The sequence below is a fragment of the Stegostoma tigrinum genome, chromosome 4, assembly GCF_030684315.1.
Source record: "Stegostoma tigrinum isolate sSteTig4 chromosome 4, sSteTig4.hap1, whole genome shotgun sequence".
Lineage (NCBI taxonomy): Eukaryota > Metazoa > Chordata > Chondrichthyes > Orectolobiformes > Stegostomatidae > Stegostoma > Stegostoma tigrinum.
This window is the reverse complement of record NC_081357.1, coordinates 84,500,372-84,524,385: the sequence shown is the minus strand read 5'-3', so window position 1 is coordinate 84,524,385 and position 24,014 is coordinate 84,500,372. Positions and strand designations below refer to the sequence as shown.

The following is a 24,014-nucleotide window of genomic DNA, read 5'->3' as shown; positions in this document are numbered from 1 at the left end:
TGAGCATGCCTAATATCCATGATTTCACCTTTGACTCGTCTGTGGTCTTGGAAATCTGATGATCCATACACATGTAATTTAGCACCTCAAGTCTGCTCCATCATCGAATCAGAAAATGGTTGATCTGACTGTGGTCTACCTTGATAATATTTGATTCCCTTGTTGGTCAAGATTCTAACTCAGCCTTACAAACATTCAATGATGCTAGCTCCAGACTCATGACACTCAATGTTCGTCCAGCTATGAGTGACAGCTCCTTGTGGGCTCCAGTCCTGCTCATTATGTACAGCTATCACACTGGCTGAAGCAGATTTCCTCTTCCATCCACAATATCCATGCACCACAGCTTTATCCTCGATCCCCTGCAGTATCATAACTGTATGTTTCTCCTGTTGATGTTATCGATAAGCAAGAGGTCTCCAGCTCTCATATGCACATCAGTAACACAAAGTTTCGTTTCTTGCCACCACAGTTAGCCTTAGCCCCATTCTGTATCCTCACCTATGCCCTCCATTTGTACTATCAAATTGCCCATGCTTTATCACATCTTGCACCAAAATATTAACAAGTCTGAATCTGTTGAATGAAGAAAAGAGGCTGAAGCTTCATCCCTCCTCAGGTTGCTTACCTAAGTCGAACCAAATAGTGAAACATCAAATAGCAATACAGCAAATAGTTTTCACCATGATCTGAACTGTGATTGACATGTTCAGTCTTGTCATTGTAACTGATCTTCAGCCCTGCCTCACTGCTGAAATCCCCACTCACATTCTCATTATGCCCAGTTTAACCTTCTAAGTGCTTCTTCTCCAGCATCTTGACTACTGCTCTATGTAAGCTTCAATTGTTCTAAACTTGACAATCCAGTGTCTCAGTCACCTCTGTCTTCACAACGGGCCTATTCCAATTGTATTGTCTTCAAATTCCTTGTTCTTATTCATCATTCCTACCTTGGTCCCTCTACACCATGTCTCCATATCCTCTTCAAAGTAGGCATGCCAGTTAAACTCTGACCCATGTACAACTTCCTTCCCTCATCCAGTGATACAGATATCATGTTGACCCAGCGTTCTGGAACTTTCTTCCTAAACCTATCCACTTATGTATAATCTCTTCCCCTATTTTCTAAATCTCTTTAATAAGTCTTCAGCATGACCTTTATTCACTTTCCATCCACTTCAGTCAATGGTCAAGGTTACCTAAAGCATCATCCTTTGCCATCCTTGTCTTCCCCAAGTGCCTTAATAACAGCAATGAGGCCATTTTATCAAACTGAAGTTGTGATATAAATTCAAGTTGTTTCATAGAGATCTTGCAAAAATGATTATTCTGTAGTAAAATACACAATGTTATTTTACACTTCAAATAATTTTTGCAAAACATTTTACAATCAAGTTATTTTGTAATTGTAAACATTTGGACTTACAGGGACTCCACGAGGTCCCACTGCTCCTGGCTCACCCTAGGAAAACAAACAAACATGATCTTTGGCAGGGAGATGAAAAGGTATTGAGATGCATAAAAACCAAAAGAACTGCGGATGCTGTAAATCAGGGACAAAAATAAAAGTTGCTGGGAAAGCTCAGCAGGTCTGGGAGCATCTCTGAAGGTGCAAAGGGAGTTAACGTTTCTGGTCTGGTGACCCTTCCTCAGAACTGATGATGGCTGGGAAAACATCAATTTATATGCAGAAAAAAACTGGAGGAGGAATGGGGTAGGGAGTAAATGATAGGATAGAGCCTAAAGAGAGAGAGAAGAGCCGTTGGACAGGCAAAGAGTTGATAACTATCAGGCTGGGAGGGTTAATAGGTGTTAACTGGGACTATTAGTGACTAACAATGGATACCCGCTTGGCCCTAGTTATGCTTGTCTCCTCATGGGGCACATGGAACATTCCTTGTTCCAGTCCTATTCCGGCCCCCAACCACAACTCTTTCTCCGATATGTCGATGATATCATCGGTGTTACTTCCATCTTTCGTCTGGATTTGGAAAACTCCATCAATTTCCCCTCCAATATCCACCCTGCCCTCACTTTCACCTGGTCTATCTCTGACTCCTCCCTTCCCTTCCTTGATATTTCTCTTTCCATTTCTGGGGATAGGCTTGTCATTAATATCCCCGACAAAACCATTGACTCCCACAGCTACCTGAACTACACATCCTCACACTCTGCTTCCTATAAAGACTACATATCATTCTCTCACTTCCTCCATATCCACTGTACACGTTCAGATGAGGCCAACTTTGGCAAGGGGGCATCCAAAATGTTCACTGTCTTTCTCAACCAAGGATTTCCCAGCTCTGTTGTCAACAGGGCCCTCAATCAGTTCTGACCCATCTCCCACAATTCCACCCTCACCCCTTCTCTTCCCTCCCGCTACAGCGATAGGTTTCCTCTTGTCCTTACCTACCATCCCACCAGCATGCACATCCAGGAGATCGTCAGATGCCATTTCCACCACCTCCAGCAAGATGCCACCAACAGACATATTCCCCTCCCTTGTCCACCTTTTGCAGGGACCGTTCCCTCCAGGACACCCCTGTCTACACTTCCTTCACCACCAACAGTCCCCCACAGACTGATGGCACTCTCCCTGGTACCCAGCAAAGGTGAGGCACATGCCCATTTACATCCTCCATCCCCAGTATCCAAGGGCCCAAACATACCTTCCAGGAGAAACAACACTTCACCTGCACTTCCCAGAACCTAGTCTATTGCATTTGCTGCTCACAATGTGATCTCCTCTACACTGGGGAAACGAAACGTAAACTGGGTGACCGCTTCGCAGGACATTTACATTCTGCTCGCAAAAAAAAAAACCATGGTTGCCTGCCACTTTAAAGCGCCACCTTATTCCCTGGCCAACATATGTCTCTGGCTTGCTGCAGTGTTCCAGTGAAGCTCAAAGCAAGCTTGCAGAGCAACACCTCATTTTCCACTTGAGGACCCTGCAGCCCTCCGGACTCAAGATCAAGTACAGTAATTTTAGGCTGAACTCTCCCATGTCCCAGCCCCCTACCCACACACCAAGCCTTTGCTATCACATAGCCTGCCATTGCACACCACCTGTTATTAATGGGAACTAATAGTGACTAACAACTATTCACCTTCCCAGCCTGATCGTTATCAACTCTGTCTGGCTGCTCTTCTCTCTTTAGGGTCTATCCTATCATTTACTCCCTACCCCATCCCCCTCCCTTTTTTCTGCATATAAACTGACGTTTTCCCAGCCATCATCAGTTCGGAGGAAGGGTCACTGGACTCGAAACGTTAAGTCTGCTTCTTCCTTCACAATGAAGCTGCAATGTTATTTCTGTTTCTGATCTCGATTTGTCATGATGGTCAACGATTTTACCTGTCTCATCTAGATGACCATGATATTGCTAAGGATGGGCAGTGCCTAATGCAAAAGAGTGGCAAACAGAATAGATACTCATGTATGTGGGACGCAATCCCCTTCGCAGGTATGGAATCTTCCAGAGCTTTGTCCAAGGGCCAGGCCAAACATTTGTACATTCATCAGAATAAGCAGGAATCTGCTACCTAGCTGTTGGATGAGTGAGTTTACTGGAGCTGTGGCCATTTTGAAGAATTTCCAGGTGATGGGGCTTAAGGTTCTTCTCCAACAACTCAACTGGGCCAAGGACCAATAAAAGGAAAGTCTCATGTAAGGTAAAGAACCATCTAACTGCCTCAATTGAATGGTTCTGTGATAGGGCCAGCTCCATTACAAGCATGTGTAAGGACTGATTCACAGAAAAACTGAAGTAATTGCAGGGATTCGAGCGAGGCAAATGTCAACATGTATGCATTCTTTTGCAAAATAGGTATTAAAAAACTGGTTGGGTAACACAGAACACAAGGAAACTTGAACAGAGGATCCCCTCCAACTTGAGAATTATTCCAGGAGAGTTCTTTGCAACTCCTATTGAAGTAAGATGCTCAGAGATCTGAGACATTATTATGAATGATAGTATCAATTTATAATTCATGTTTGCAAGAGCCAAAAACGGTATTTGAGGGGAAATATTCTGGAACTTACAAAGTAGAGGCTGTGTTTCCCTAGTGCCCTTTTATCTTAGAGAGTGAACGTTTAGATAGTTACAAGTTCAAGCAATCTGTTAAAAACGTGGGTATTCATTTAACAAACTACCACTCTTCACCCAAATACCCATGACCAGGACATTCCTCTTGATGAGAATATAGTTTGAAAAGGGAAAGAAAGATATAATTTTGAGAATAGCAGCCCATGTGGGGTTCCACAGGGCTCTGTCCTTGGGCCTCTACTGTTTGTAATTTTTATTAATGACTTGGACGAGGGAATTGAAGGATGGGTCAGCAAGTTTGCAGACGACACAAAGGTCGGAGGTGTCGTTGACAGTGTAGAGGGCTGTTGTAGGCTGCAGCGGGACATTGACAGGATGCAGAGATGGGCTGAGAGGTGGCAGATGGAGTTCAACCTGGATAAATGCGAAGTGATGCATTTTGGAAGGTCGAATTTGAAAGCTGAGTACAGGATTAAGGATAGGATTCTTGGCAGCGTGGAGGAACAGAGGGATCTTGGTGTGCAGATACATAGATCCCTTAAAATGGCCACCCAAGTGGACAGGGTTGTTAAGAAAGCATATGGTGTTTTGGCTTTCATTAACAGGGGGATTGAGTTTAAGAGTCGTGAGATCTTGTTGCAGCTCTATAAAACTTTGGTTAGACCGCACTTGGAATACTGCGTCCAGTTCTGGGCGCCCTATTATAGGAAAGATGTGGATGCTTTGGAGAGGGTTCAGAGGAGGTTTACCAGGATGCTGCCTGGACTGGAGGGCTTATCTTATGAAGAGAGGTTGACTGAGCTCGGTCTCTTTTCATTGGAGAAAAGGAGGAGGAGAGGGGACCTAATTGAGGTATACAAGATAATGAGAGGCATAGATAGAGTCGATAGCCAGAGACTATTTCCCAGGGCAGAAATGGCTAGCACGAGGGGTCATAGTTTTAAGCTGGTTGGTGGAAAGTATAGAGGGGATGTCAGAGGCAGGTTCTTTACGCAGAGAGTTGTGAGAGCATGGAATGCGTTGCCGGCAGCAGTTGTGGAAGCAAGGTCATTGGGGTCATTTAAGAGACTGCTGGACATGCATATGGTCACAGAAATTTGAGGGTGCATCCATGAGGATCAATGGTCGGCACAACATTGTGGGCTGAAGGGCCTGTTCTGTGCTGTACTGTTCTATGTTCTATGTTCTATGTCAAGGCACTCAACTCACGCGCACATCTCTTCACCACTGCCCATTAAAATCTGTGCTCTGAAATACTGCTCTAATAAATCTACATCCTTTAACCACGTATTGGGGAAAAATTGAACAAAATTCTTTTTGTTTAGAGGTTAAAAGTGTCACACTGTCTCAACTGTCAGAAATAATGTGAACATGAATGATGTGATGATGACAAGAAAAGTCAAGTTTGCAACAAGAAAAATACTCCTAAGATGCCACGTTTATATCCAGTTTCCTGACCACCTCCGAAACTGAGATACTAAGTAGAGATCTGTGGAATAAAGTAGCGGCCTTGGAACTATGCATGTTAAGTATATGCTTAAAATTCCGAATATAGAACATTAGATCATCAGAAGAGGTGCTTGAAATCACAAGAACAAGATCAACTGTATAAAGTAACATCCAGAAAGATGATTATTTCAGCTATTTGATTAGAGCTAAGAAGTTAGAAATTTCTATAAGAAGCAAAGTGGAGGGCAACAGAGAGAGAGGTTGCCTGAGATGAATGTGGCTGTCGCAGTTGTGAGCAAGCAATAGTAGATGTGAGACAAAAGTGAGATAACAAGATACCCCAACAAAAGCAGCCACTTTCCAATTCTGTAACAAAGAAAATTTAGATTCAGTGACAAACACTCACTCTACTCTTCAAATGGGGTACATCTTAATCCTACCCCTCTCATTCTTAGTACTTAATGTTCAACTAAGAGAGGAAATCTTCTGGTCCTAGCGAATTGTTGTCACTCAAAGTCAGTATATACAGTGCATGATGATGGCACTTTTAGAGTACTGCAGGAGACAGTAACGAGAATGAACCATGCAGCTTCAGGCCTGTTCCACAATTCAGTGGGATCACAGCTGATCTGTCATCTCACCTCAAATGCACACCTTTCCCCACAATCCTTAATATCTTAGCTTGAAAAATGCTAATAATATAAGATTTAAATTACACAACTGATCTTATCTTATCTGCCAATCACAGAAAGTAATTTCAGATTTCCACTGTTTTCTCATTTCAAAATAATTCTTCATTTTAATCCTGAAAGGTGTCCCTCTAATTTTTAAATTAACACTAAGACTCCTGGACTTGGACTTTCAGAAAGCCTTTGATAAAGTCCCGCATAGGAGGTTGGTGAACAAAATTAGGGCACATGGTATTGGGGGCAAACTACTGACTTGGATTGAAAGTGGCTGGCTGACAGGAAGCAAAGAGTAGCGATAAACGGGTCCCTTTCAGAATGGCAGGCGGTGACCAGTGGGGTACCGCAAGGTTCGGTGCTGGGATCACAGCTGTTTACAACATACATTAATGATATAGACGAAGGCATTAAAAGTAATATTAGCAATTTGCTGATGACACAAAGCTGGGTGGCAGTGTGAAATGTGAGGAGGATGTTATGAATACAGGGTGACTTGGACAGGCTAGGTGAGTGTACGGATGCATGGCAGGTACAGTTTAATGTGGATAAATGTTCGGTTATCCACTTTGGTGGCAAGAACAGCTTGACAGATTACTATCTAAATGGAGTCAAGTTAGGTAAAGGGGAAGTACAACGAGATCTAGGTGTTCTTGTACATCAGTCAATGAAAGCAAGCATGCAGGTACAGCAGGCAGTGAAGAAAGCTAATAGCATGCTGGCCTTCATTACAAGAGGAATTGAGTACAGGAGCAAAGAGGTCCTTCTACAGCTGTACAGGGCCCTGGTGAGACCGCACCTAGAGTACTGTGTGCAGTTTTGGTCTCCAAATTTGAGGAAGGACATTCTTGCTATTGAGGGAGTGCAACGTAGGTTCATGAGGTCAATTCCCAGAATGGCGGGACTACTATATGTTAAAAGATTGGAGCGACTGGGCTTGTATACACTTGAGTTTAGAAGGATGAGAGGGGATCTGATTGAGACGTATAAGATTATTAAGGGATTGGACACTCTGGAGGCAGGAAGCATGTTTCCGCTGATGGGTGAGTCCAGAACCAGAGGACACAGTTTAAAAATAAGGGGTAGGCCATTTAGAACAGAGTTGAGGAAAAACTTCTTCACCCCAGAGAGTGGTGGATATATGGAACGCTCTGCCCCAGAGGCAGTGGAGGCCAACTATCTGGATACTTTCAAGAAAGAAATGGATAGAGCCCTTGAAGATAGTGGAATCAAGGGTTATGGGGATAAGGCAGGAACAGGATACTGATTGTGGATGATCAACCATGATCATAATGAATGGTGGTGCTGGCTCGAAGGGCCGAATGGCCTACTCCAGCACCTAATTGTCTATTGACTCCCTAAACAGCAGAAATACTTTTGTCTGTAGCAACCCAATTTATTCCATTAATATCTCTAAAAAATTTTAGTCAAATTACCTGTTAATCATCTAAATTCCAGGGAACACTAACCTAACTCATGTAATGTCTGGTGGTAACGTAATTCATAGAGTTCATAGTCATACAGCAAAGAAACAGACTCTTCAGCCAAATTCATCCATGCTGACCCAGATTCCCAAACAAAACTAGCCTCATTTGCCTGAATTTGGCCCATATCCTTCTAAACCTTTCCTATTCATGTACTTGTCCAAATGTCGATCTGTATCTACCACTTACTCTGACAGTTGAATCCATATACAAACCACTCTGTGAAGAAGTTGCCCATTTTGAAGTTCAGGTATCTTTCTACTAAAACTTGATCCAAAGTCATACATCTTTTAAAGGTGCTTCCAGCAACTCCAGGTGTGGTCAAACCAGGGCTTCGTATTACTAAAGCCTGGTTTCCAGCCCCTCATACTCTAGTCCTCTGGATATGAGGACCAAATGTTCCACCAGACATTTGAATTGTTTTTGTACCTATTCTCACAATATTTTAATAGGAGGTTCTATGGCAATGAGAGAGACTCACAGTTGGTGTGTTGCCTCCCAGGTGCCAGCGTGCGTGATGTTTCTGATCATGTTTTTGAAATCCTTAAGGGGGAGGGGGAGCAGCCCCAAGTCATGGTCCACATTGGCACCAATGACATAGGTAGGAAGAAAGATGGGGATTTAAGGCAGAAATTCAGGGAGCTAGGATGAAAGCTTAGAGCTAGGACGAACAGATTTGTTGTCTCTGGTTTGTTGCCCGTGCCACGTGCTAGTGAGGCAAGGAATAGGAGAAAGGGTAGTTGAATACGTGGCTACAGGGATGGTGCAGGAGGGTGGGTTTTGGATTCTTGGATAATTGGGGCTCTTTCTGGGGTAGGTGGGACCTCTACAAGCAGGATGGTCTTCACCTGAACCAGAGGGGTACCGATATCCTGGGGGGGAAATTTGCTAAGGCTATTCGGGTGGATTTAAACTAATTCAGCAGGGGGATGGGAACCAAAATTGTAGTTTGAGTACAGAAGAGGTTGAGAGTAGGGAGGTCCGAAATAAAGTTTCAGGGACGCAAGATGGCACCGGCAAGCAAGAAATTGGTTTGAAGTGTGTCCACTTCAATGCCAGGAGCGTCCGGAATAAGGTGGGTGAACTTGCAGCATGGGTTAGTACCTGGGACTTCGATGTTGTGGCCATTTCGGAGACATGGCTAGAGCAGGGACAGGAATGGTTGTTGCAGGTTCTGGGATTTAGATGTTTCAGTAAGAACAGAGAAGGTGGTAAAAGGGGTGGAGGTGTGGCATTGTTGGTCGAGGGCAGTATTACAGTTGCAGAAAGGATGTTTGGGAACTCGTCAACTGAGGTAGTATGGGCTGAGGTTAGAAACAGGAAAGGAGAGCTCACCCTGTTGGGAGTTTCTAAAGGCCTCCGAATAGTTCCTGATATGTAGAGGAAAGGATAGCAAAGATGATTCTTGATAGGAGTGAGAGACGCAGGGTAGTTGTCATGGGGGACTTCAACTTTCCAAATATTGACTGGGAACACTATAGTTTGAGTACTATAGATGGGTCAGTTTTTGTCCAGTGTGTGCAGGAGGGCTTCCTGACACAGTATGTAGATAGGCCAACAAGGGGCGAAGCCACATTAGATTTGGTACTGGGTAATGAGCCCGGCCAGGTGAGAGATTTGGAAGTAGGTGAGCACTTTGGTGATAGCAATCACAATTCTGTTATGTTTACTTCAGTGATGGAAAGGGATATGTGTATACCACTGGGCAAGAGTTACAGCTGGGGGAAAGGCAATTACAATGAGATTAGGCAAGATTTAGGGAGCATAGGATGGGGAAGGAAGCTGCAGAGGATGGGCACATTAGAAATGTGAAGCTTATTCAAGGAAAAGCTCCTGTGTGTCTGAGATAAGTATTTACCTGTCAGGCAGGGAGGAAGCTGTAGAGCTCGGGAGCCATAGTTTACGAAGGAAGTAGAATCTCTGGTTAAGAGGAAGAAGAAGGTTTTATGTTAGGATGAGATGTGAAGGCTCAGTTCGGATACTTGAGGGCTATGAGGTAGCCAGGAAAGACCTAAAGAGAGAGCTCAGAAGAGCCAGGAGGAGACATGAGAAGTTGTTGGCGGATAGGATCAGGGTAAACCCTAAGGCTTTCTATAGGTATTTAAGAATTAAAAGAATGACGAAAGTAAGATTAGGGCCAATCAAGGATAGTAGTGGGAAGTTGTGTGTGGAGTCAGATGAGATAATGGAAGCACTAAATGAATATTTTTCCAACAGTATTCATTCTAGAAAACGACAATGTTGTCGAGGAGAATACTGAGATACAGGCTACTCAACTAGGTGGGATTGAGGTTCACAAGGAAGAGGTATTAGAAATCCTTCAGAGGGTGAAGATAGATAAGTCCCCTGGGCCGGATGGGATTTATCCTTGGATCCTCTGGGAAGCCAGGGAGGAGATTGCCCAGCCTTTGGCATTGATCTTTAACTTGTCATTGTCTACAGCAATAGTGCCAGATGACTGGAGGATATCAAATGTGGTTCCCCTGTTCAAGAAGGGAGTAGAGACAACCCTGGTAATTATAGACCAGTAAGCCTTACCTCAGTTGTTGGTAAAGTGTTGGAAAAGGTTATAAGGGATAGGATTTATAATCATCTAGAAAAGAATAAATTGATTAGGGATAGTCAGCACTGTTTTGTGAAGGGAAGGTCGTGCCTCACAAACCTTATTGAGTTCTTTGAGAAGGTGACCAAACAGGTAGATGAGAGTAAACTGGTTGATGTGGTGTATATGGATTTCAGCAAGGCGCTCGATAAGGTTCCCCACAATAGGCTATTGTACAAAATGCGGAGGAATGGAATTGTGGGAGATATAGCAGTTTGGATCGGAAATTGGCTTGCTGAAAGAAGACAGAGGGTGGTAGTTGATAGGAAATGTTCATCCTGGAGACCAGTTACTAGTGGCGTACTAGTGGCAAGGGTCGGTGTTGGGTCCACTGCTGTTTGTCATTTTTATAAATGACCTGGATGAGGGCGTAGAAGGATGGGTTAGTAAATTTGCAGAGGACACTAAGGTCGGTGGAGTTGTGGATAGTGACGAAGGATGCTGTAGGTTACAGAGAGACATAGATAAGCTGCAGAGCTGGGCTGAGAGGTGGCAAATGGAGTTTTATGCAGACAAGTGTGAGGTAATGCATTTTGGTAGGAGTAACCAGAAGGCAAAGTACATGGCTAATGGTAAGATTCTTAGCAGTGTAGATGAGCAGAGAAATCTCAGTGTCCATGTACACAGATCCTTGAAAGTTTCCATCCAAGTTGACAGAGCTGTTAAGAAGGCGTACAGTGTTTTAGCTTTTATTAATAGAGGGATCGAGTTCCAGAACTAAGAGGTTATGGTGAAGCTGTACAAAACTCTGGTGCGGCCGCACTTGGAGTATTGTGTACAGTTCTGGTCGCCGCATTATAAGGAGGATGTGGAAGCTTTGGAAAGGGTGCAGAGGAGATTTACTAGGATGTTGCCTGGTATGGAGGGAAGGTCTTACGAGGAAAGACTGAGGGACTTGAGGCTGTTTTCGTTAGAAAGAAGAAGGTTGAGAGGTGACTTAATTGAAACAGATAAAATCATCAGCAGGTTAGATAGGGTGGATAGGGAGAGCCTTTTTCCTAGGATGGTGACAGCGAGCACAAGGGGCCTTAGCTTTAAATTGAGGGGCGAAAGATATAGGACAGATGTCAGAGGTAGTTTCTTTACTCAGAGTAGTAAGGGAATGGAACGCTTTGCCTGCAATGGTAGTAAATTCACCAACTTTAAGTACGTGTAAGTCATCACTGGACAAGCATATGGACGTACATGGAATAGTGTAGGTTAGATGGGCTTCAGATCGGTATGACAGGTCATCACAACATCGAGGGCCGAAGAGCCTGTACTGTGCTGTAATGTTCTATGTTCTATGTAAACTGTGTACTTGGACTGCCAAGTGTCTTCGGACCTCCAAACTTACCTTCATCTGTTTAAATAAGGTCCAGTCAACCTTTGTTGACAAGAGAAGTCAGGGTCAGCACAAAAGCAAAAACAGAGGTAAAGATATGGCTGAGGAATTTAAGTACTTTGCATCAGTCTTCACAGACAGTAGAGCTTTACAACCGTCACCGACAGAAATGAATGTACTGGCCATCACTAAGGAGAAGGTGCTAGTGGAGCTGAAGGGTCTAAAGGTGGATAAATTACCCAGATGAGTTGGACTGTACCCCAAAGTTCTGAAGGGCATAGCTCAGGGGATTGTGGAGGAATTGGCAGTGTTCTTTCCAAAATCAGTCAAATCAGGGAGGTCCCAAAGGCCAGGAAAATGGTTCATGGAACACCCTTAAGGAGGCAGAAAGGCAAAAGACAGGAAACTTCAGCCCAATTAGCCTGATCTCAGTTGTTGGTAAGATTTTGGAGTTCATTATTAAGCATGAGTTTGTAGAATACTTGGAAATAAATGGTAAAATCGGGCTGAGCCTCAAGCAGAGGTTATGCTTGCAAATTGTTTGAACTCAAAGGAGACAAAGATAGTTAGACAATGGAGAGCTAGTAGCTGTGATCTATTTGGATTTTCAGAAGGCCTTTGACAAAGTGCCACACAGAAGGCTGCTAAATAAGAGCTCAGGTGTTAAGGGCAAGATACTGGCATGGATTGAGCATTGAATGACTAGCATAAGGAAATAAAGGATTTTTTCAGGATAGCAACTGGTGATTAGTAAACTTCTGTAGGGGCAGCTATTCAAGTACATTAACAAACTGTGCAAAGGAGCTTTAGAATCATTGTTGCTAAGTTTAAAAATGACAAAGATAGCTGGAAGCAATGGTCATGTTGAGAAAGCAGGGAAGCTGCAGATGGACTTGGGCAGATTAAGTGTGTAGGCAAAGAAGTGGCAGATCCTTCTTATGGGATATCATTGTGGGGAAGTGTGAGGATATGCACTTTGGTAGGATGAAAATAGGCATAGACTGTATAGTTTGTATATTTGTCCACATGCTTTGTGTAACACACTTTTCCACACTTAGGCAGTAACTTATTAAATAAATCCGATTAAATCACTCACATCTGTGTCATACTGTTGAATCAGTAAAAATGTTCAGTTGAACAGAAAAAATGTTTTCCTGTAATTTAGTGATACGCCCTTAACATGAAAGAAAATTATGGAAAAATCCTCTCACTGGTCCACCATTCTGGACTTACCTTTGGCCCAGGCTGTCCTGGGGTTCCTGGTGATCCCTGTTGTCCTGGTAATCCCTGTACAATGTAGAAGTTCCAAAGGGACAAGTAGATTAAACATCTTTCACCAATATTCACTCTTAAATTAATCACAGAATCCCTACAGTGTGGTAAGAGGCCATAAAGCCCATTGGGTCTGCATCAACCTTCTGAAGAACATCCCACCTAGACCCTGACAACCCACCCAATCTCTGTAACCTGCCACTTACCATGGCTAACTCATCTAGCCTGCACATCTGTGTACTGTGGGAGGAAATCAGAGCCCCCAGATGAAATTCACACAGACACAGGGAGAACATACAAACTCCAAATATACAGCCACCCAAAGCTGGAAGTGAACCTACGTCCTTGATCCTGTGAAACAACAGTGCTTACCATGATTATTGATATTTAAATATTAGCTTACACCAGCAGTCATTTTTCCCCCAAAGTAGCAGACAGTTATTAACTTTTCTGGAGAAAGCATGACAGTTCGACTTTCTCTTGCAATAAGTGTCACCTTGTTGCCAATATGCATTAAATATCATGCACCAATTGTCAACCTCCCACACCAACCCCCAATCCACCCGTACATGTTTAAATTCTCGTTTCAAACTCCTCCATGAGCTCAGGCCTCCCTATTTCTGATCTCCTCTGGCCATATGACCCTCCATGGTTCTTTGTTCCTTTAGTTCTAGGAACTGGAATGTTAACTGTTTCTCTCTCCACAGAACTTATAAATTTCTTTAGATTTTTCTTTCTGTATGCCATGATGTGATATTAGCATTCAGCCAAAAACAGTACTAAACTCGGTGAATGTTTAAACTTTGAGGCTTTTTTCACGTTTTTCAGGGAGCATGGGTCTACATACTGTCATCTGATTTTTAAGAGTAGTCTTTGAACAGAGAATCCCTGGGATTCTATCCCATATATTCACAGTTCCACTGAAGAAAGTTCCTTCTAATCTCAAGTTTTGCTTGAAATGTACTAATTTTTTTGGTAGATTGGCACAGCAGAGACATCAGTAGATACAAGCGTTAAGTTTGCAAGTAAAATATCAACTGGTCAGGAAATGACACTGTCAAAGGCACAGCTTAACATGGAGTGATGCCTAAATGTTGTATTTTAGGTGCTCACCAAGTTTTATTCTACAATCTCCTGCCGGGAAAACAGCCTCTCAGCCTCTAATTCTATTTTGATTAGTTCCCTCCCTTGTCTCTCTACCTTCCCTTTATTTGCATTATAGAGCAAATCACTGCACATGCTGAAATCTGTACTAAAACAAGAAATGCTGGAAATCACAGTGGGTCAGGTAGCATTCATGGAGAGAGAGAGAGAGCAATTTAACGTTAAGTCTAGATGACTCTTCATTAGACTGATGCAAAGTGTGAAGGGAACAATGTTTATGGATGAGGGCGTAGAAGGATGGGTTAGTAAATTTTCACACGACGCTAAGGTCGGTGGAGTTGTCGTCAGTGACGAAGGATGCTGTAGGTTGCAGAGAGACATAGATAAGCTGCAGAACTGGGCTGAGAGGTGGCAAATGGAGTTTTATGCAGACGTGTGAGGTAATGCACTTTGGTAGGAGTAACCGGAAGGCAAAGTACAGGGCTAATGGTAAGATTCTTAGCAGTGTAGATGAGCAGAGAGATCTCGGTGTCCATGTACACAGATCCTTGAAAGTTTCCACCCAGGTTGACAGGGCTGTTAAGAAGGCGTACAGTTTTTTAGCTTTTATTACTAGAGGGATCGAGTTCCGGAACCAAGAGGTTATGGTGAAGCTGTACAAAACTCTGGTGCGGCCGCACTTGGAGTATTGTGTACAGTTCTGGTCACTGCATTATAAGAAGGATGTGGAAGCTTTGGAAAGGGTGCAGAGGAGATTTACTAGGATGTTGCCTGGTATGGAGGGAAGGTCTTACGAGGAAAGACTGAGGGGCTTGAAGCTGTTTTCATTAAAGAGAAGGTTGAGAAGTGACTTAATTGAAACATATAAAAACAATCAGAGGGTTAGATAGGGTGGATGGGGAGAGCCTTTTTCCTAGGATGGTGACGGCGAGCACAAGGGGACAGAGTTTTAAATTGAGGGCTGAAAGATATAGGACAGATGTCAGAGGTAGTTTCTTTACTCAGAGTAGTAAGGGAATGGAACGCTTTGCCTGCAACGGTAGTAGATTTGCCAACTTTAGGTACATTTAAGTCGTCATTGGACAAGCATATGACGTACATGGAATAGTGTGGTTAGATGGGCTTGAGATTGGTATGACAGGTCGGCACAACATGGAGGGCCGAAGGGCCTGTACTGTGCTGTAATGTTCTATGTTCTATAGTGGGGGGGATGGATTGCTGGGGAAGAAAGACTGCTAATAGTGCAAATTAAGTAATCGGAAAGTGAGAATGGCATAACAGTGGTGTGTCTAACTGGGAAAAAAGAACAGATGGTCCCATTGGAATGGCCAGAAGGGAGAAAAGAAACGTTGACTGAGAATGCAACAAGTAGAGCTAAAAGGGAGGGAAGAAATGGGAGTGAGTTCACAATAGGAGGGTGTTGAAATCAATATTAAGCCCAGAGGTTGCAAAGTGCCCAGTTTGAAGATGGGACATCATTCTTTCAGTCTGTGCTGTGGTTCGTTCTTCATGTTTCTATTCCACCCAGGATTATAAATATCTTCAGGACATAGAAACCTCCTTAGACTACTGCTCCCACCATATCCTGTGATCCACAATCAGCATCATGTGCTATTATGCACACACAACTACACTCTGCAGCAACATCTCTCAAAGTTGTGCCATTGCCCATTTCACTTCATCCTTCATCTCATTTGTTGCCTCAAAAAAGACTCTTGCTTTCCACCATCAAGGCACACGAGCTCCAGCAACTCATGGACTCAAACACCTGCCCTGTGCAATCCTCCTCTTTCTGTCTCTCAGATCCCCATCCCCTCCAACTGCGAACCAATCCCTTACTATCTCTTAGCAGCCACCCCTTCCCAGTCCTCAGATGCTGTCCCTTTTTGCTCCGAGGTCACAGCACCCCAATCCCAGCCCTGGCTGTTACTTGACCATACCACCTGAGCTTCTATTCTCAAAATGTAAGATCCTTGACGAAGGACTCAGCTTCATACCTTTACGCCCACACCTTAATGGGTTTCAAGCTTGCCATGGTGAACTGTTTTTCCACTGCCTCTGTCTCCATACTCGCTTCTTCAGGTAGGAATTTCGCACCCCCAACCTAATGATCCCTTCATCCGCCTCCAGTATTCACCTTTCACTTGGACCTCTTCCCCTGGCCTCTTACCTGCCCTCAATCTCTTTATTAAGAAGAGTGTGACATCACTTGTCTCAATTTCTGAGCCTCTCACCCACTAACAAATCTCCTTCTGAAATTGTTACACTTTGCTCTCTCAGATCCAACCCTAACTTTGTCATCAAACTGAATGATGAAGGTGATGCCATAGTGGTCTGACACACTGATCTTTACCTTGAAAACACTGAACGCTAACTTTCAAACACTTCTGACTTCTCCCAAACCATGGCCCTAGAGTCAAACATCAAGCCACTGTTGCCAGAACTGTCACCAATCTGATTTCCTCTGGAGATCCTACCTGCACTGCCTCCACCATTATAGTCTCCCAACCCTGGTCAGCCCATTTCTAACTCTTTCCCAAAAATCCACAAACCAGGCTGTCCCAGTAGGCCCATCGTATCAGCCTGTTCCTGCCCCACCAAGCTCATTACCTCCTACTTTGACTCCATCCTGTCTCTCCACTTGTCCAGAACCTGGACATCTACATCTGAGATTCCTTTGATGTCCTCTGCCATGTTGATAATTTCCAGTTCTCTGGCCCTAACTGTCTCTTCTTCACCTTGGATGTCCAATTCTTCTATACCTCCATTCCCCACCAGGATGGTCTGACAGGTCTCTGCTTCTTCCTCAACCAAAGGCCTGAACAATCCATATCCACCAACTGTCTTTTGCTTGGTTGAACTTGTTCTCTCACTGAACAAGTTCTCTTAATTCATCTCACTTCTGTCAGGTCAAAGGAGTGGCTGTGGGAACCCGTGTGGGTTCCAGTTATGCTTGCCTCTTTCTGGCTGTAAATTGGGAGAAGGGTGTGCAGTGGGACCTGGGCATCCTTTTGCACCAGTCACTGCAGGTAAGCATGCAGGTGCAGGAGGTGGTAAAGAAGGCCAATGGTATGTTGATCTTCATTGCAAGAGGTTTTGAACACTGGAGCAAGGATGTGTTGTTGCAGTTATACAGGGCCTTGGTGATGCCACACCTGGAATACTGTGTGCAATTTTGGTCTCATTTTCTGAGGAAGGATGGTCTTGCTCTTGAGGGAGTACAGCAAAGGTTTACCATGCTGATACCAGGGAAAGCAAGTCTGACATTTGTGGACAGATTGACTAAGTTAAAATTGATTTTGTGGAGTTCAGGTGAATGAGTGGCATCTCAGAGACTTATAAAATTCTAACAGGTCTAGGCAGGGTAGAAGTTTCCAATGGTGGGTGTCCAGAACCAGGGGGTCACAGTCTGATAATTTGGAGTAAATGATTTAGGACAGAGGTGAGGAGACACTTCACCAAAGAATGATGAGCCTTGGGATCTCTGTACCACAAGAAGTGGTTGATGCCAAATCATTCAATGTTTCGTAGAGGTGACTAGATATAGCACTTGGGGTGAATGGGATCAAAAATTATGTGGAGGAGCAGGATTAGGCTACTGAGTTGGACAATCAGCCATAAATTGTGAAAAATGGCAGAACAGGCTCAAAGGGCCAAACAGACTCCTCCTGCTCCTATCTTTTATGTTTCAATGTTTATAAGGAACAATTGAGTGCAGGCAAAGTTATTTCAACCTTCCATGCCAACACATTTGCCCTTCCATACTAAAATGTCTTCACTTACAGGATCTGTATCCTTCTATTCCCTTTTTTCTCTGCAGGACGACCTGCAATCGTCCAGGTACTTCTTGAATGCTGCTAATTGTGTCTGCTTCTGCCGCCTTCTCTGGCAGCACATTCTAGGCACTCACCACCCTGTGTGTAAAAAACTTGTCTCATCTCAAATTTCTTTCCACTGCCCCCCACATGTTCAACCCGTGTCACCTTGTAATTGACCCCTCCACCATGGGAAAAGTCTCATACTTTCCACTCTATCCATGCCATTCACAATCTTATAAACCTCTCAGGCTGCACCTGCCCCCCAACCTCCTGTGTTCCAGTGAAAACAAACCCAGTCTATCCAAATCATTCTTCATGGCTAAAATCCCCCATACCAGGCAACATCCTGGTAAACCTTTTCTGTTCCCTCTCCAAAGCATTCACATCCTTCTAGTACTGTGATGACTAGGACAGTAGGCAATATTCCAAGTGTGGTCTAACTAAGGTTGTATAAAGCTGTGGCATAACTTGCCTGTCCTTAATGCCCTTCTAATGAAGGCAAGCATGCCATATGGTCTTTTTTGTTGCCTTATCTACCTGCGCTGACATCTTCAGTGATCTATGGACCTGCACACAAATCCCTCTGCACATCAACACTCCTGTAGGTTCCACCCTTCACTGTCTAACTTCCACCTGTACCTGACCTTCCAAAATGCATCACCTCACATTTGTCTATCCTCTGCCTCCTATGGCTAAGACAGTTCTGTACCCATCTGGCCAGCTCACCAGAAACCATGTGACTTCACCTTTTGTACCAGTCTTCCCAGAGGGATCTTGCCAAAGGCTTTACAGAAGTCGACATAGTCAACATCAGCCCCTTTTCCCTCAATCATCTCCATCACCTTGTCACAAAACTTGATCAAGTTAGTGAGGCATGACCTCCCCTGCACAAAACCATGCTGCGTAGGTGGAACAATCCTTGTTCCAGTCCAACACTGGCCCCCTCCCACAAGTCTTTTTTTGTTACATCAACAGAGCTACTTCATGCTCTTGTGGAACTCGAGTAATTTGTTCCCCTTGCCCCCAATTTCCATCCCACCATAACTTTCACATGGTCCATCTCTAACACTTCCCTTCCTGACATCTCCATCTCTATTTCAGGAAATAAACTGTCCATTGCCATCCACTGCAAAGTCACTGACTCCCATAGCTACTTTCACTACAGCTCTTCATACCCCACAACCTGAAAAAATTCCAACTGATTCTCCCAGTTTCTTAGCCTACATTACATCTGTTTGGATGATGCCACCTTCCAAAACATTTCTGAGGAAGGGTCACTGTGCCCGAAACATTAACTGTTTTCTCCTTCACAGATGTTGCCAGACTTGCTGAGCTTTTCCAGCAAATTTGCTTTTGTACCTTCCAAAACAGCATTGCTGACATGGCTTCATTCTTCCATAATGATGATTTCCTGCCCATTGTGTTTGATAGGGCCCTCAACCACATCAGACCTATCACCCATTTCTTCTGCCCTTGCCCCTTCCCTCTCAACAGGGTGATCAGGTCCTCTTGCCCTCACTTTTCATTTCACCAGCCTCCACATTCAAAGGATCATCCTCTACCATTTCAGATAACACCAGCAGCACCCACCACCAAACCCTTCCCCCACATCTGAATTTCCCAAGGACTATTCCCTCTGAGAACATTGGGAACTTAAATGAGAAAGAAGAGTTTCCAAAACCATTGTTTGAGAATGTTGCTGCAATTTTGAAAGCAAATATGCTGGCCCCGCAGCAGGCACATAAGCAACTATTTGAACAAATGTGTGGCGTAGCGACAGTCACCAATGGGAGAAACCTTTTGGTTGTCAATAACAACATGATTTGTTCTCAGTGGCTGAACAGCTTGGGGTTTGAAACAAGTTACAGGGCCTGACAATGACAGTGTGGAAAATAAGTATACAGATCTTCTCCCAGCCAGATCTGTCTGTTCTCTGCAGTCAAAAACACAATTTAAACATGAGGTAGGATGCCACTTTCGAATAATAATTCAGAGACATTTTCCAAGTGAATCAGCCAACCTGTACATCTTACAAAGAAGTTGAAATGGAAGAGAACGACATCCAAGAAACAAGTGTCAGGCCAACCATTTAAGGATCATCTCAACAACAGAACTGGGAAGCAAAGATCACTGAACTTTGGCATTGACTTTATAGCTTTCTACCTCCGCTAATAATCGGTTTTCCCTATTTGTTTGTGTGCGTCTGTGTGCACATGCACTTGTATGTAGGGGATATTTTTGTTTTTAGGGAGTTTTAGTTGGTAGTGTTGTTACATATTTATGTTATAATTGCTTATCTGCAAACATAATCTAATCACTTGCAATAAATAATAATTCTTGCTTAATGCAGAAACCTGGTCTGTGCTTTCTACAATCTTGTGCTGAAAGTCAGCTAAATTAGGGTTCTGTCCATGCCTTAAAAAAAAATCTAACTTTTGGTATGACTCCAGGATTCTTAAATGTCTGCCTAAGCGGTGACATTGTGAAACAGGAAAACTATAAAAACCTAACAACACCAGGCATCATTATAACAGCAGGCAGGCCATCACCTGGAGACACTCTAGCAATGTCAGACAGGCATTCATTGGGGTCAGTGAAACAATGAGAGACAGATCAACACCAGGGGACAGTGTAACAATGTCAGAAGGTCAATACCAGGAGACATTATAACAATATGAAACAGGCAAACACAAGGGGAGAAGTAGAAATAGGCAGTTCAGCAAATTAAGTCTGTTCCACTCTTCAATCAGATCTTAGCTGGTCTAACAATTCACCATCCTCCACTATACTTGAACAATCTCTCTATATCCCTCTGCAAACTTTGTGCATTCCTTACCACTTGCCTTCCCACCTACTTGTGTATCATTTGCAAACTTAGCCATTCACTCTCCTCATCCAAACCATTAACATATATTGTAAATTACTGTGAACCCAGAATTGATCATAATAGCACACCATTAGTTACAGGTTTCCATCAGCAGCCAATCCTCTATTCATGTTAACGTACTACTTCCAACCCTGTGGGCTCTTACTGCACATAGCCTTCCTAAAGTATCTAAACTGAATGTCTTTTGGCAACCTAAATACATTATATCCACTGCTTCCCTTATTTAACAGTTCATTATCTTCTCAAAGGAACTGGAAGAAATTTCTCAGGCATGATTTCCCCTTTGGAAAGCTTTGTCACTCTAATGCTGCTTTCCTTATGACTCCTGGGACTTTTCCAAAATCAAAGGATTCCTGGAAGATTGCCAATGGATCCAGGGTCTCAGTTGCTACTTCTTTGAAAATGCAAAGTGTTATCAGTCCTTACAACCATTAGAATCCCAAAATTTCTCTCATGTGTTTATTATCTTTTTCCTCACTCCCCACCCACTCCAGAAAACCCCCTCCCACACAAGCCTTGGTGCTTTTTATTATTTGGTATTTCTTATGATACTATTAATAACCCCACTAAAAGACCAGGAAAATTACCCTCCTGCTTAGTGGAGCATGGAGGTCCCTGCCGCTGCGCTGAGCATAAGGGAACAACCTCACTCTGAGGGCCATAGAAGCCCTCCTAATCTGGGGTCAGGGAGAGCACCCCCCTCTCCTGCGGGCGGGAAATATCCCTTTACCATATAAGTGCCGAAGGGAAACACCCCACTCGTCTGAGGGCCACAGAGCGTTCCCCTCTCCTGGGGGACCAGAGAAACAACCCCGTTAACTCTGCCAACCAGGAAACATCCTAATCCCTATGGAGGGCCAGAATCACGGTTATGAAGAGCGAGGCTAGCTCCAGTGGTACTGCTGCCATTTTCCGAGGACACTCTTTTGGACTGTGAGAGACTGAGAGTCACCTCATTTTTAAAACAAACCATTGGGACAATGAAGCTCCTGTTTGACGTGAGGGGCGTGGAAGAAGCTGGAACTGTCCGCTCCCAGACAGTGTGCCCAGTGTGAGATCAGCAACAAGCCAGGCCCCTTACAATCGCCACACCCCCTGTACCAGGGTCCCTCCAAACCAAACTGATACTTACATCTTTTCCCGGGGGGCCCCCCAATCCGGCCGAGCCTCTGGAACCGGCGTCACCTTTGGGACCCTAAGTGAATTCCAGAGAGAATGCATGAATGAGAGAATAATATGCAAATAATGGTCTTTAACCGCTCCCCAAACCCCGTACGCGGCTGAGAAACGGAGAACGAACTTACAGGTGGACCCGGGACTCCATCTGGACCTCGGTCACCCTAAGGAAAAGCACAGGACAAATTGAAGTACTGGGAGCAACACTTATTCCCTAGACAGGGAAAATACAGGCTGGCCTGGGGAGGGCAAGACAGGATTGGAGAGGATGACAGAGGGATATGGTGGGGAAGAGACAGAGGGGAAAGAGAATTACGAGGAAGGGAAAGCAAAGAGAGGAGCAATGGAAAGGCGGCTGTGGGGACGTGAGAGACGAATCGTTGGGAGGATGGGAAGAAAGTTGTGGGTGGAAAATGAAGAGGGGGGAAGAGAATGAGCGGGAGAGGAGAGGGGGGAAGAGAATGAGGATATTGGGGGGCGGCGGGAAGAGAATGAGGAGAGTGGGGAGGAGGGGAAGAATGAGGGAAAGGCGATGAGGGTTGGGGAGTGGGGAAGAGCCGCGACTGACTGCTCTGTCTAACGACTTACATCAATGCCATCCACTCCCGGGACTCCGGCCGGACCTGGAAGAATTGCATCGCCTGGCGGAACCTCCGTTTCCAAACAATTTTCAAAGAAACAGGACATTAGTTTAAAGAACAATGTGCGAACAGCGCTGATCCAGAGGTATTTAATGACAGTGTACGGAATAGTCGTGTATGAAGTATAACATATGAATTGACATTTCTGCTGGGGAATTAATCCTCAATATTCCTGCTGCTGCCTCAATAAATCTTCCCTATTAACACATTCCCACATACTCAGAAATCTAAACTGTCTCAGTCTTTGTCCAGCTCTTCACCCTTCCCACAGCCTTGGCAAGCGGAGAGAAGGGGCGATTCCCCTGAGTGTTATAGGAACATGCCATGTTATAAACTGAAGCTGTGGAATGGATCAGAGCTATAAACCTAAAGGCAAACCGGAGGAGCATCCTGTTAGGCCTTTCCCCCCCTCTGCCTGCCCGTCTACCAAGTCCCTAAGCTGGGTGACCAGACAGGTGCATGTTGGAGGGCTCATGAAGTGCATTGGTAGTGCCGATATTCCGAGCGAAAAGAGCTGCGTTCCAGCCCCACCTACTCCAGAATGTGTGATAACATTCCCAACGGGTTGATGAGAAAAATATCTAGAAACTACCCAATTTGTATAACCATCGTTGCAATCGAAATAAAGCTGGATGCCCACCACTGTCCTTTGAAGGCATTCAGCCTATTCAAAGTGCCAAACATGGAAATAAGCATCCGGGAAATAAGCTGTGTCTGTCCCCGTTTTCATTATCACCGAGTTTCTATCATAATGCACACTGTAAACTGAACAGTAGCACATTGATGAAACTTCTTCCACTGCTTGGACTTCTTGAACAATTTCACTGAGAAAACTTAAATGGACAGCTAAATGCTTTCTGAATCACGGGGTCTGCAATGGATGGGGAGGGGGCAGAAACTTCCATAAAGAATGCCCCCACACCCCTGCAAGATGTGCCCAAGTCTTTACAGTAGTTTATTTGTCAAATGTAAAAAAGGATCACTTACCTGAGTGAAACTGAGCCGCAATAACTGTAGAAAAAACAATAGATATAAGAGCCCCCTGTTGTTGTCCGAGCTCTCCATGGCTACCCAATGGCTCAGGTAAATGCTGTCTTGATCCTTCTCTTCTAAATGAGCAAACTGACCACCCTCTCCAAGCAAATTCCCCCTTCGCTAGCCCCCTCCCGTTTAGATATCGCGTAGCAATTAGATTTTATGTTTATTCAGATCCCGCTTTCGAATTTTGATTGGAAATTTTGGCAAACACTGGGAGGGGTCGCGGGAGGGGCGGGGTCATGTTTGACAAACCGCCTTCAACTGTCACATTTCCCAACCCCCTTAGCAATGTCGCAATTAAAACAGTTTAGCAGCTTGAGCGAATCTGGGGAGTGCTCGAGTGCTGCCGATTCAGTTCCCTCGTGCATTGGAAGTTTCGCGTCGTTCCCGCTGAGGGTCGTGGTGAATCACCAGCCGCTGAAACTCGAACTGCAGCCGACCGAGCACCATAACGATGGTCAGGCACGCTCTACCCCCAGCTCCCTAA

General features: G+C 44.3%; 1 protein-coding gene across 2 annotated transcripts in view; it reads right to left on the bottom strand.

The window, feature by feature from the left end:
• LOC125452713 (collagen alpha-1(IX) chain-like) overlaps positions 1-23,712 on the bottom strand; it is a 142,870-nt gene extending 119,158 nt beyond the window's left edge. Inside the window, exons 1-6 of one of the 2 annotated variants that reach the window (XM_059645501.1) lie at positions 23,477-23,712; positions 22,437-22,499; positions 21,977-22,012; positions 21,805-21,867; positions 12,825-12,878; positions 1,427-1,462 (exon numbers count right to left, since the gene is read on the bottom strand). In XM_059645501.1, the coding sequence (XP_059501484.1) occupies positions 1,427-1,462; positions 12,825-12,878; positions 21,805-21,867; positions 21,977-22,012; positions 22,437-22,499; positions 23,477-23,554 (330 nt within the window). In that variant the 5' untranslated portion in view covers positions 23,555-23,712. The remainder of the gene's footprint in view (positions 1-1,426; positions 1,463-12,824; positions 12,879-21,804; positions 21,868-21,976; positions 22,013-22,436; positions 22,500-23,476) is intronic. The other variant, XM_059645500.1, reaches the window with a different exon arrangement.
• Positions 23,713-24,014: the final 302 nt, after the last annotated feature.